The 13,714-nt window shown below is 40.2% G+C and overlaps 1 protein-coding gene across 4 annotated transcripts in view; it reads left to right on the top strand.

Moving 5' to 3' along the window:
* Positions 1–13,714, top strand: part of PALLD (palladin, cytoskeletal associated protein) — a 172,422-nt gene that overhangs the window by 151,649 nt on the left and 7,059 nt on the right. For 2 of the 4 annotated variants that reach the window (XM_072334084.1, XM_072334082.1), the window contains 5 exons: positions 789–890; positions 1,449–1,499; positions 2,953–3,174; positions 8,013–8,162; positions 11,281–11,375. In XM_072334084.1, coding sequence (XP_072190185.1) covers positions 789–890; positions 1,449–1,499; positions 2,953–3,174; positions 8,013–8,162; positions 11,281–11,375 — 620 coding nt within the window. The remainder of the gene's footprint in view (positions 1–788; positions 891–1,448; positions 1,500–2,952; positions 3,175–8,012; positions 8,163–11,280; positions 11,376–13,714) is intronic. The other 2 variants (XM_072334081.1, XM_072334083.1) reach the window with 1 other exon arrangement.

The following is a 13,714-nucleotide window of genomic DNA, read 5'->3' as shown; positions in this document are numbered from 1 at the left end:
TTTTTGAAAAATAAAAGTATTAATTGGACCCAATGTCTGACAATTCCCATTGTTTCATTTTTCTTTATAATAAAGCAGTTAACCACGTAGTTGTTTGCCTTTCATTCACTGGCATATTTGCAGTGTTTGTAAGGATGTATCTTGAGTGCATGAAGTGTTATTGAATATAGAAGGAAAAATAGTAATGGTAAACTTGAATTGTACACTTCATGTTTTCCTTAAATTTGCTTGTGTAAGTTGCCACTACGTCTTCTGTAAGTTGTCCCCTTAATGTGTGAAAGGCTAAGAAAAAATAGAAGTTAAAAATCTAAAAGAAATTACTTTTCTATAAAACTGCTGTTTTATTTGTGACAAAACAATCAGACAGAATAAGTGGTATCTCCCTGACATTTTTGACAGCTTTCTGCTGTGCACTTTTAGTGTAGCAGAACAGCTAGGAGTAAGATTTGCGATGATTTGACATGCAGTTTTTTGATGGCCATGCTGATTTAAGTAGTTCCTTTTGCTCATTCCTGCCCAAGTTTCTGGCAGGAGGATAGAAACAAATGGCAGAGTCAGGACAGGGGTTGCTTAAGCCAGAAAAGCTGTTTGTAATGCCAAAAAAATGCATTGCAATCTGTGGTTGAAAACTTCTGTTAAAAGCATATTGCTGCTATCTTTTACATCACTTAAATCATTGTTTACTGTCTAACTGCCATGTAGCTCTTAATGAGAAATAAGAACCTTTATTTCTTCTTTCCCCCCTAGTCCCATTGCTCTTTGTTTTATTTTGTTTTGTTTTTGTCCAGAGATTAACATATGAAGAAAAAATGGCTCGTCGATTGCTGGGAGCAGACAGTGCTGCAACTGTCTTCAATATACAGGAACCAGAAGAGGAGCCTGCAATACAGGTGCTGTGTGACTCCACAAGTACATAGGAAAATAAATAATTTCTTTTTTTTAATGGTCAGCAATTCACTTTTTAAAAAGTCCTACATAAGACAATAAGTGTACTCAGGATAGGACAGATTTGATTACAGAAGTCTTATGTTATATATCAGTGAAGTAAGCTGGAGAACCACATGTCCATTGCTCAGTTTTTCCATGCTGAATAAGGTTGAGAGTTCTCAAATGTCTTCTGTCAGCTTTAAACTCTCCCATTTATCCTATTCTGTCCTGCCCGTTAAGTCTGTCCTGGCAAAAATACATCTACTATCTTGAAACTGGCTTGTCTTTATGTGTGTAATCTGCACATTTTGGATGCTGATCAAAAACACAACGGAAAACCTGCTTGGAAGGCCAGGTACACGCTCCCCATTGTTCAGATGCCAGAGCTGCAATTCGGAAATGTGTAGCATTTGTTTGCTTACGTTACCACAGAAAGTACCTTCTCCTCATAGACACTCACATTTCCATGAATATCTCTCTGTCTTCTTTCTGCTTCTTGATCTTTTTTTCTACTCTTGCAGGAAGCTTGTTCTACTGATGCTTCTGCAGTGAGTCCTATGGATGTTCAAAAGGTTAACACTTTCACCTCTCTGTTGTTATTCCACTGATGTTTTTTTTAAATTCTTTTATTTTTTTTTAATTTTCTGTTGTCTGTCTACTTTCCGTTTCACTGTTTTTGGTTCATAACAAAAGATCACCAACATAAATAACTGGGGAGATTGGGAATGCCTTCCATTTGTGTTGCTAAAGATGATCTCTGAGCTTAATGGATTGCGGGCAGCTTAACTGCAGTAGTGGCATGCTCCTGGACCTTTCTGCTCTAATGTTAACATATACTGATACTAACAGCCTTGCATCTAAATCAGCTGCTCTCTGCTCTTTATGTATATTTCATGATCTGATTTTATTCCTTTGTTCCTTGGAAAGTCTGCAGTTTACAAAGATATTTCTCTCTTCTTCAATTACTGTGTTCTATGATTAGTTCTGTGACCAGCCAGCAGAAAGGCTACGTGTCATTCCCAGACTAGAATCAATTGACAGAGGATAGGCATATGAAAGGAAACTTCACGAGATGCATTTTCTTTCTTAAACAAGTAAAGATCAGACACAACAGTCAAAGGTCATCTAAAAGAGAGCTTAATTTCTGCAGAGTGGGAAAGGCATTGGCTAGTAAATAAGTTTTTTTCTGCCTCAAGCTTTCTCATATTCTGGCATTACCTTTGCTATCAGAAAGATTCAAAACTGGACTGTTTTACAGACTGAACAGTTCAATAAAGTAAATAATTGTGTGTGTCACAGTAATATTTCCCAGTATCTGGGAAGTTTAAACAAGCAGTATTGTTTTACACGAGATGAAACTTACTACTCTTCTTTGTAAATCTTGAATATTCTGATGAGTAACTTTCTTTCTATGGAAGAAGTTATACTTTTGGCCAGCCAGAGGAGGAACCATGTTAACAGGAGAGAAGGGAGGCAGCTATCATGGACAGTGGTGCCATTTTCTCATTTTTACAGGCAACTGTAAACAAAATCATTTCAGCCTTCTGCTGCAGCCTCTGGTACGGTTCTGTGCAGATAGCAGATGTGAACCATATGGTCTTCTGGCCATCTGGAAGCAAAACCCACCCTAAATCTGCCTGTACCCTTAAGGAAATATTACCGTGTTGCTTTTTGTCTTTATGAACTGCTTTGGAATACTTTTATAACCCTTCTTTAAAAAAAAAAAATTGAAAGCAACCAATGGTTTTCCTTCCCCTTGTAAATTAGACCTTAAGATAACATGAAATACAATTTTTGCCTCGTACCAGATGTCTTCATTGTTTCATAGGGAAGAAGTTATTGGAGACACGGATTACAGTGTTTTTCTGCAATGAAATACAATTTCCCTTTATATTGAGAATCTTAATGGATTGTCAGAGATCAGTAGAGTAACAACAATCACTAAAACATCTTGCACACATCATGATGCAACACATCTTAATATGTTGAATCCTGACATTAATATGAACCTTTCTTATTTGACAGGAATATAAAGTCTCTAGCTTTGAGCAAAGATTGATCAGTGAAATTGAATACAGGCTGGAGAGATCTCCTGTGGAGGAATCAGATGACGAGGTGCAACATGGAGATGAACCTGTTGATAACAGCGCATCACCGTATTTTGAGATAAAGCTGAAGCATTACAAAATCTTTGAGGGAATGCCGGTCACATTTACCTGCAAAGTGGTGGGAAATCCAAAACCAAAGGTAAGAGAAGAGTGTGAACAGTTCTAGAAGCACTCTGTAGAGCTCTTTGTTATTGCCTTACGTTTAGTTCCTAGACCCTGAGGGTTGTGTTTTGCAGGAATAGACATTCTCTTTTGGTAAGGAAGATTTCTAGCTGATAATCTGGCAGTCGCTTTTGTCATCATGGAATGTGTTTAGATTTATCAGTCAAAAACCTACTATCGGGCTTTATTTCTTAATCTCTATTTCTTGAGGTTTCATCACAATTATTAACCTAGAAGTAATACTTCTGTCACTTTCGGTTTCCCTCAGGGTATATCTGCATCACAAAATGTAGTGTGAGTCTAGAAGTCTGCATGTGAGCAGGCACTGTGGTTCCAAAAGCAATCACACTAGGTTAATAAGGGTTAACTGGCTTCAGTACAGCAACGTGCTCATACAAAGATATATTGCTTCTGGTTGCATTCTTCAGCACTGCAGTCTATATCTACACACTTTAACAAGACTAGACTTCGTTGCAGGTTAGAGAAAGGCAGACTGAAATTCTGTAAACTCCCACATATCACAATAGCAAGATTAGACATGATGGTGAGGTTCAAAATGATGAGCTTCTGAAGGAGGGCTGGGCTTGGGAAGCATTTCCTTTTTGCAAATGTAATAGCACCAGCTGTGTGATGTCAGTAGTCTGGAGTAATGCCTTTCTTTGGTAGGTAATTAACCATTTCATAAATTACCTGGCAATTAACTGAATTACGGATTAGGCAAACAGCAGCAGCATCTCAGACTGCCTTGTCAAATCCTGCGTGTTCCCTCAGGTCCTTGCAATTCTTACAGTGACCTCTTGTGGCTAGGGGCACTTTTTACCTCTTGGATATCTAAGAGGTTACGTGAAGAGAATGAGAAGACATTGCCTAGAATAAATTGTACAGGAATTGAGAATAATGAACTGATTTGATATGCCTGATGCTATACATGTATGATAGTGAACAAACTGTAAACAGGAGAAATCAACTTTGTCAGGCAGTGCAGAAAGAACAACAGCTACAGCAGCTTCTACTCTAGCAAGTAGTACAGACCATGAGAAGCAAATCTGAAGAACAAGATATCCATCTCTGCGTGCATTTCAGGAGGTTTTACTTCAGACTGGCTCTAATCTCATCCTATGGACTGAAGCAGATGCAGCATATTAGATGTGTTCTTGGAGCTCATTTTCTGGCTTAGTTTCATCTGAAAGAATTCCAGCTCTGTGCTCCAAGACCACTTCACAGCATGAACCACTGCAGTATAGTAGGGGTGATCGGTGTATTCATATCAAAAAAGCACTCCTGCTTTAAACTGGAGTAGACACTGAGAAGTCTGACTGAAGCCAGCCCTTTGATTTCCAGCATTATTTTTGACATGACCATACAGAGGAGTCTGTGGTGCTGAATAAGGCTGGAAGACAAATTGTTTCATTGCTGTTAGAGGTGAGGTGTGCTCTTTCTGCCCGGAGCGTATGACTAAGTTGCTGAATGACCTCCTATGAGTCAGCCTTAGTCAACTGTTGCCATTCCCTTCTTTTCACAGTTTTCAATTACAGTGTAGTCTCACAGTTATCTCAATCTGATTTAAGACAGATGAAAGAGGATGCCTTTTCCTCCTTCCCTCACTCTCCTTGTTTTGGCATTAGCGACTGCACAGTTGGGAAACCACGTTGTTTATATTTTCCTTAAAATGCTGCACTGTGAAGGAGTATTTGATGTGAACACAATCTGATTCAGATACTGCATTCTTTTTTTTCCTGCATTGTGAAAGCATGCACGTAAGAAGTGATTTGCTTTTGCACCCGGGACTATGACCCTTCATTCCTCTCACATGCAGCTGCTTTGTGCAGTTTGTTAAGTTGCTTGGGATGAAACCAACTTCAGGTCTGTTGGAGAGCTACTTGTTAGTTGGACTTTGCAAAAGTCAAAGGCTGTGTCTTCTCTGTACCTGACGTGAGTGTGCCAAGATAGCAGTTTTGACATACTCAGTGGCTGAGGGCTGCCCTTCTGCTGTAATTTGTTGAAGCTGGAAGTGCTGCCCCTGAGCAAATTCTTTACTTTGGCAAATGAAAAGCTGGAAATCATTTACTAACTTAAAGCTCCTCCCTTCAAAGTATTCTGTCACCTCTGCCAAGGAACAGCTTTGGGAAGTACTGCAGTGTTTCTAAAATCTGGCATTCATTATGAGGGATTTTTCTGAAGAAGGGTTATTGGCTTGATTATTTTTTCCCCTGAACATGCTGTGTAAATTGAATACCGATGTGCAAATTCTGTCTCCATAAATATGACTTTTTACATCTGAGGTTCCTTTTGTTGTAACCTTCCGCATAATGTAAAACTATCATTGCAATGAGAACCTGTGGTAACGCGAGAGGAATCGTGGAGTACTTCTTTCTAATGGATAGTTCTCTTCAGAACTAGGAAAATGCCATACAAAAGGTTAATTGAGACTTGAATGTCGCATAAAGCTTGTGCTGCTCTCTCTACAGGGAGCTGAATATAATTCATAGTGATTAAAAATGACTATGTTGCTTAAGATCAGAAACCCTTCTGTACTGTGTATTCCACTGTATTTCCAGTCGTTACACATCAGTGTCTGAAAATCCGATACAAATAAAAGCAATCCAGATGCAGCGTTCAGTACTAACATAGTTTAATGGTACATTTACTAAAAGGTATCCTAGAAAGAAAATGCTTTACTACAAGGACCATTGTGTCCAACAGCGGTAGTGTTTTACCTATAAATTCCAGGCCAGGTAAAGATAATATTAAGCACCTACTACATCTAAGTAAAAACAGTTCATGCCAATGCTTTTAAATCTAATGGAAATGAGTATGGGACAACATATGCATGATGTTTGGATAGCTAGTTCAGATAATATTTGCATGTATTTCCATGTAATAATTCCTGGCAAGTCTCCTGATATTTCTGGTAAGTGCATTGTTATTGAATAATTACTACTTAATGCAGTAGATTTCCAGGCAGCATTATGACACATACAAAGCATGCAAGTTAGAACTCATTTTTTGCAGCTCTGCTGTTACCAACATCCATTATGATTTGTATATAAGCGATCAAATATCTTTTGCATCTCCAGTAAGTGCTCTGTCAGCAAATGAGAAGACATTACCAAATCTTTTGTTAGCACCGTAGAGTCTTTGCAAGCCTGCTGACAGACCAAATGGAAAACAAGTATAACCAGCTATTGAGGAAATGAAATCATTTCTTGTTACACATAATGCTTGTTAATATAAAAAACATACACGGTAATTAATTTTTAAGCGAGATTTCCATTCATTCTCTCCCAAATGTTCTCCACTGTGTTTTGGTGAAATATTAATGCTCATCCTTAATTTTATCCCCAAGTGAATGTATCAGAGCTTTGAAATGTTGCCAGATGGCAGCCCCCATGCTGGCGTCTGCTGCCCCCAGGGATGCCTGCAGCCAGGGCTGCGGGGAGTGCAGCAGAGTTTGCAGGGAGCAGAGGTTTGTCAGTGCCTGCAGGTAGAGTGAGGCTCTACCACAAAGCCACTTCCTGCAGGAGCTAACCCTCAGCCCCTCTCTCTTCATGCTTTGTGATGCTTGAGATCAGTATTACTGGGGAATTTGGTATCAACTAACGCTGCTTTAAAGAGAAGTGAGGCCTGCTTGTGACAGGAGGGTTTCAAAGGTACACCCAACACTAAGTGGTGAGTGGGTGTCCATGCAGGTGACTCTAGAAGCACGGAACAGCACTGGCTTTAGGGAGAACGCGCTTCAGGAATGACAGTAAGTGCTGGTGCTACTCTATGGAGCCGTCTGCACCTTGTGACATTCCTATATGTTCCTCTGTGATTTTTCATACCTTCGTGCATCTCTTCTATTTTTTACTGTTTTACCAGCAAAATTCAGTTTGGAGTTTTATCTTATTTTTAAAATATGGTGCAAGTTAAAAAAAGTCAAGATTGAATTTTATGTTATCATTATTGCCTTAAGTCTGAGGCATTTAAATCACATATGTGGGTTTTGTGTGTGTGTGTGTGTAATTTATGGATTACTGTTAAGATACTATTCTACATACATCATTTTTTGGCTCATCAAAACCAGATCTTGGGTCAGCCAAAGAATAAAATTATGGATCAAAAGCAATGGAAAAGGCCTCTGTTTGAGAAGTAATTTAACTTCGCTGTACAACTTGGAATTCTGCTGTTGCTGGCACACAGTTATTAAGGGCTGTCAATATACTGACTGACTAAGAAGTATTTCCCATTGCTTTATAAAGCTGCCTTTTCCTGTGGATGTCTGTCACGGCGGGGTGATGCTGTGGGGCTTGGTTTTGCCACTGCTGACTGCCTCGTGTGGGTGCAAAGGATGGGGCATCTCTGTGTTACAGCATTGAGATCAGAGTTCTGATAATTGCCTTGGTTTAAGCTTTTATTTTCTGAAAGGAAAGCAGTAGCTTCCTTAAGTTCTTCCTCCAACTTCATCAGATTTACATGAAACAAAAATGTAAAGTTATTAATCTTGCCTGATCTGGAACTTTCCTTTGCAATGACATTTATTTTCAGCTCTTTAGCTGCTGCTCTGTCTGGGATCAGCACAACCCTTATGCACATCTAAACCTGTGAGAGGGGTGCTCACGCTCCAGCCTTTCCCCCTGAGCCATTGCTATCCTGGAACTTGGATTTTATAGAAAGTGGTTCTGGAGTGTGGTTCTGCACCTCTGCGGGCTGATCAGACCCATTCCTTTATTGCCAGTCATAGAAGTTTTCAGCAGATTTGATAGAGCTGTAAATTGAGAAACTATGCCAGTGAACACCTACCTCTTACCAGCCGTGCTTTGTTTTTCCCCGCAGATTTATTGGTTTAAAGATGGGAAGCAAATTTCTAAGAGAAGTGATCACTACCGAATTCAAAGAGAACCTGATGGAACTTGCTCACTGCATACTGCAGCCTCCACCCTGGATGATGATGGGAATTACACTATTATGGCTGCTAACCCACAGGTAAATGAAGGTTTGGCTCCAGAGCAAACATGCTTCTGAACATGAATCTTCACAACCTTACGTATGCGTGATTTAATTAAATGATGAAGTCACCACTAAGTATGTAAGTTAGATCTCTGTTTTCATCTTGCATCAGTAGGGTGGGACCTTTCTATCTCCCAGAGATTAGCAACTCAACAGCAATTTTTTTTCTAAGGTTTGAGGTTTCAGAGGGGACGGGTGTTGTTGTTTGATCACTGTTCCACCATTTGTTTCTGCAGATAGCGTCTAGGTATCTGAACCAAGTATGGATACCATATGTATTATACAAGGGGAAAAAAAGTCAGGTTTACCAGAAGGAACTCAATCTGGCTGCTAAGGTTTCATTTTTCTTCTCATGACACTGCTTACTGACTGAGGCCAAGTCTTTGAAGAGAATAGCAGTACATCACACCTCAGCGTGGTTACCTCAGGCAGTGATTGCAGCTCTGTAAGAAACAGTTCCTGTGCTTATTGGGGAGGAGAGCACAGTCTTTTGTGCTGGTACCAGCGTCTTAAACACTGTGTTCTGAAATGCAAAGTGTTACCGCGTCTGTAATATTTTTTGTTCTTCACAGACCCAATACAATAGCTGAGGTATACAACAAAACTCAGTGCATTGGAGGTTCACTAAAGTTACCATTCGAGCATCCTTTTGAACTGACTTTCTCAATCCACTTTTTCCCAGAGCAAAGCAAATCAAGGAAAATTATTTGCATGTGAGAAACCAAGGCAGTAACATAACTTAGGGATATAAAGAATTACTTTCTTCTGTAGCACCAAATAGCTTGCCAAGACCAGGGCTGCAAGTAGAATTACACTGTGAAATAACCTCCATCACTAAGATGGAGTTGAATCTAAGAAGAGTATTGTGCTGTGTTATGATGTTGCTAGGTTACAGGATACGTTTGCCTTGTTCTTTTTACTGTCAGTCCTGCCCTTACTGCAGTGTGTTTCTGAGCGTGTGGGACTATTCGGAGACAAGAAAGAGCAGTGCTTGGACCCCTGATTCTACCAACTGCAGTGCTTAAATCTAGAGAGTCTGAACATTTTTCCTATATATACTAATAACAGAAATAAAGAAATAGCATATGGCCCGGGAAATTCTTCAAGCTGGGAACTTTTGTTTATAAAAGAGGAGCACTGTGTTATAGTGCTCGGTGCCATTTAAACAGTGCAAATTCACTACAGGTTTTAAAATGATGTATGTTTAGGTCTTAGCTTTTAACAAGCTGTTCTGCGTAAAGCCCGTCTGGTGACACCAGCAAACTAGTCTAGGTTATTAGCTCTTGTCATTGGTGACACAAGTTTGTCAGTGTACTAATATAAATGTGCTGAGATGGTTTTGTAATGACCCTGGTTTTGGGGATGGAAAAAGCAGTTTGTGCTTTTCATTTCTCTTTGGGAAACAAACAAACAACAGAAGCATTCTTTTCTAGATCCCCTAAACAAAACCTTTCTAATTCATCAAGCCCATTGTATTCTTTCTTCATGGCGTGCTTCCCAAACAAAGATGCTCTTCTCTGTTAGCTTGCTTTTACTACACATTTAACAGCACAATGGAGGCAAAGAAGGGCTGTGAGTTCATGTACAAGCCTCTTGCACTAAAATATCTGGATTCCAATTCTTTTAAGTCATCCCAAGTGGAAATAGTTTTGGCATAGCTTCCTAAATCCTAACGGAAAGTTGTCCACATCTCAAAGCTATCACAAAGTTAGGCACATTTGGCAACTGTTCCTTAAGAAAAGCAGAGTATGTAAACATAAGGGAGTTGACATCAGGGTTCTGATGGACCGGCAGATACTTGCTAGATGGTGCTGTGTTTTGGTCATTGCTATGAGGACTATCAAACTATACAGCAAAAAGGCGTGTTCATGACTATTAGAAATTAATTTATTTTATTGAAGCAAAGGATTTCATTCATTAAAACTGCTGGTTTACACTATCTCACTATCTGGATGAATACTACAGAATTTATTGTGTAAGATGACTTGCGGATACACCTTAGAAATTATCTGTGGTAGTTAATGCTGCACTACTGCCTACAGTGTGAAGTGCAGCAAGCTGGAATTAAGTTCTAATGCTGCTGGGGTTTGCAGTAAAACTTGCCATGTAACTTGAGCCAGAGAAAACTGATCTCAGATCTAGAAAAATATAAAATCTTGCCCAGTTCAGGCTGTTACTGACAAGTTACAACCCTTAACTGATCTCTTGCCACGAGCTCTAAGCATGGCCTCAACCTCGGTCCTTATTTTCACCTTTTATCTAATTCTCTCCACTTTGCAGTGTGCACCCAGAAGTGCCCTCTCAAGTTTCCGTACTTTCTAGGCCATTTTTCCATGAACCGTTTCCCACATCCATTGCTTCCTTCCTGTTCATCCCATCACTTTTCCAAATCTTGGACTTCCAGCTGGTGTTTTACTGTCCAAATTCCTTACAGGACTTCGTGTTTCCATTTGTGACGCCTTCCTGTGTTGAGATGCACAGAAATTATTCAAAATATCGTTAATTCTCCACCTGACAGAATGAAATGAATATACAGCAGAGCCTAAAATAGAAATCTACCTGTTCCAGGTGTTTTGCTTAAGAAATTCTGCAGGTCATGTGCACTGCTTTATATTACGGTTTTTCTTGTGGGTGAAATGGGTCATGGGAATAGAAGTGGGATACAAGGATGGTGTCTGACAGCTCAGCAGTGACGAACAGGTCGTCGCCTTGCCTTCTGAAGGCTCAGTCAGCTCAGTCAGCATGCTGTATGGCTGGCAGCCAGCGGTGCTGCTACCTCTTGGGGTTTTGTGTTGTGGTGGTGGCATTTTTTAATGTAAAAACTGGATAGAAAGTAGATGGTGAAACATTGTAACCAGGACTTTCTTACAGTCACAGTTATTTCAGTCTGTTCATTGTTAGTTGCAAGCTGATAAAACAGTTTAATATCTGAAGGTATGTTGACAAATGATTTTAAAGGATTTTGCGTGTGAAAGAAGAGATGGTATTACAGGCTTTGTAACAGATGGGCAAGAAAGAAGAGATCAAGTTGAGCACATATTAATATTGCATGAGTTCAGCACTTTAATTGTCTTCCTCTTCATCATCACTACAGGGCAGAATAAGCTGCACAGGAAGGCTGATGGTTCAGGCTGTAAATCAGAGAGGCCGCAGCCCTTGGACACCTCCTGGCCAGACTCATATCAGAAGGTACTTGATGCTTTTTTTTTGTCTCTTTTAACAGTATCTGATTTGCAGAACGGCTGTGATGAGCAATCTGAAGTAAGAAGGCAAGTTAGAAGTGTGGCATACAGGAAGAAACCTCCCCACTGCTAAAACCTCTGCAGACTTTGCACAATAGGAAACTAGTGGGCAATGTCGGAAATGCCATAGCTTTATACTATCTTTAACTTTGCTTTCTCCCTCTCCTTTCTTTGTGGTGGTCACTGTCCACAACTTAGACTGTAAGCTGTGAGGAAAGCCACCGTTGTTTCTGTGCATGTTCAGCATCTCAGGGCAGTGGGAGCCTGTACAGTGCAGCACTAGTAAGCATTCATTGACAGAAACAACAGAAATAACTGTAAGCCACAGAGTTTGTTGGTATTTCAGTGATTTCATTTCAGGTTCTTAGCAGGAATTATGAGTCAGATATAAAGCATTACACTTATCTTTAGTGAGTTTACCATTATTCACATACAGAGCTTTGGTTTACGTTTTTGGACCATATAAGGGAATTTTCCCCTCAGTATGGTTTTTTTTTTTCATTGCCCAAAGCATTTATGAGGGTATTTAGCACAGCTCAGACATCTTCAGACAATACAAAGAAATTCCTTTGGGTTACACAAACAGAGCTACTTTCAAGGGAGCATGAGGGCTCTTCTTCAGGCCTTTTGCCATAAAGGAGGGCTGTGGTTTGCTTAATGGTCACAACCACAGAGTTTCAATACTGCCCAATTGTCATAATTACCTGCTGTCAGAGTGCAGTAAAGGAGCTCAGATACCCCCTGCAACACTATGTCCTGCAGAGCTGTGACATTACAAACAGACCTCTGCCCGCTCTGATGACTGAGGGGTGTCATGAGATGAGGCTGCTGAACACATCTCATCTGTCTGACTTCTGCACTGAACAAGCCAAGCTTCCCCATCCTGATAGTGCTGCCTACCATCTTGTGCACCTGCAAATAATGGGTACAAAAGAAAAGTCGGTGTTAATCCATGAAGGGAAAACCTTCAGGGAAGAGTCAGGTCTCAGCTGAACTAGTTGATGCACAAAAGTGAGAAAGGGGAAACATTTTTAAAAGGGAGGGAAGTAGGTACGGGCAAGGGAAAATGGAGCAGCTGACACTTCTGCATCTTTGTGAAGGATAAAATGCAGACCTCCTCCTGCAGCAGGCAGAGTCCCAAGTAATAGGTGGGAGCCCTGTTCTGCGATCTTGCCAAATGCAATTGAAATCCGAGGCCGCTCACAGCTGCTATTTTGCTGTTCAATTGCTGCAAGCACTCAGGCAGTTTTGGATGGGTGTTCAGCAGACTAAGGAATTGTAAGAGATTTGCACATAGCAGTTTAATTAAAATTAAAGCAACTTGTGGGAATTCTTATTTCCTGCACAGTTTCAGGTCTGTTTCTGCAGAGGGCTCGGCACAGCACTGTTTCTGTCTCGTGGCCTTTCCCATTGCTCCCATCATCCAGTTCTGCCCCAGACTGATGAAATCTGAGCATGTACCACATTCCTGTGACAGACTCCCACCACTGCAGCTTTTCTAATGTAACAGACCACAATAACGTGCTCCGCTCTGTAATTGGTCACACGTATTTCCATACGCTTTTGATAAGTAATATTCCTGTTACATTGCAGCTTGTTTTTTATTTTTATTTCTCTAAGCTTCGTTTGCTTGAGAAACAAAAAGAAGCAATTATTATCTTAATGAACTTTCTTACTTTCTATACTGCTGACAGGCTCTTTCCTGAAGTACTAGATCTTTTACAGAGTATGTTCTGGCAGACTTCTGGTTATGTTACCGTCACTACTTCGTTGCCATTTTAGGGCATGCTTTCTTGATGTCACTTCATTTTTCATGTGGTATTTTTCCAAAACTTGCTCTGCTTGCAAAAATTACCTTCCCGGACTTACTTGGGGAGAAGGTTTTGAAACATCTGAGGTGTGCAAGGCTCAGACTCGGGCCCACACATCACAGCACTCAGTGTTGCAACACCACAGCAGTCTCACAGCGTGCAGCAGCCCAAGTTCTGAGCAGATCATCTTAAAATGCATGAGATGTAAGGAGGATTTAGAAATGTATATATATGTACTTTTTAAAAGATGTAAAAAGAAACGCGTTATTAGTTTCTTATACTAAAAAACGTGCTGATTTACTTTCCTTTTCTACCTGTAATTTGAAAAGCTGGTTAAGGAAGGAGTCAAGAAAAAAAACCTATTGTTAAAAAACTGCTTTGATCACAAACTCAGCCTCTTTATTTTCCACTTCCTCGGATGTAATTTTTTTTCCTGTGGCTTCCCTCAGTGCTGCTGCCTTGTGCAGCTGCGGCG

Source organism: Excalfactoria chinensis, chromosome 4 (genome assembly GCF_039878825.1).
Source record: "Excalfactoria chinensis isolate bCotChi1 chromosome 4, bCotChi1.hap2, whole genome shotgun sequence".
NCBI classification, from domain to species: Eukaryota; Metazoa; Chordata; class Aves; order Galliformes; family Phasianidae; genus Excalfactoria; species Excalfactoria chinensis.
This window is presented reverse-complemented; position numbering and strand designations above follow the sequence as displayed.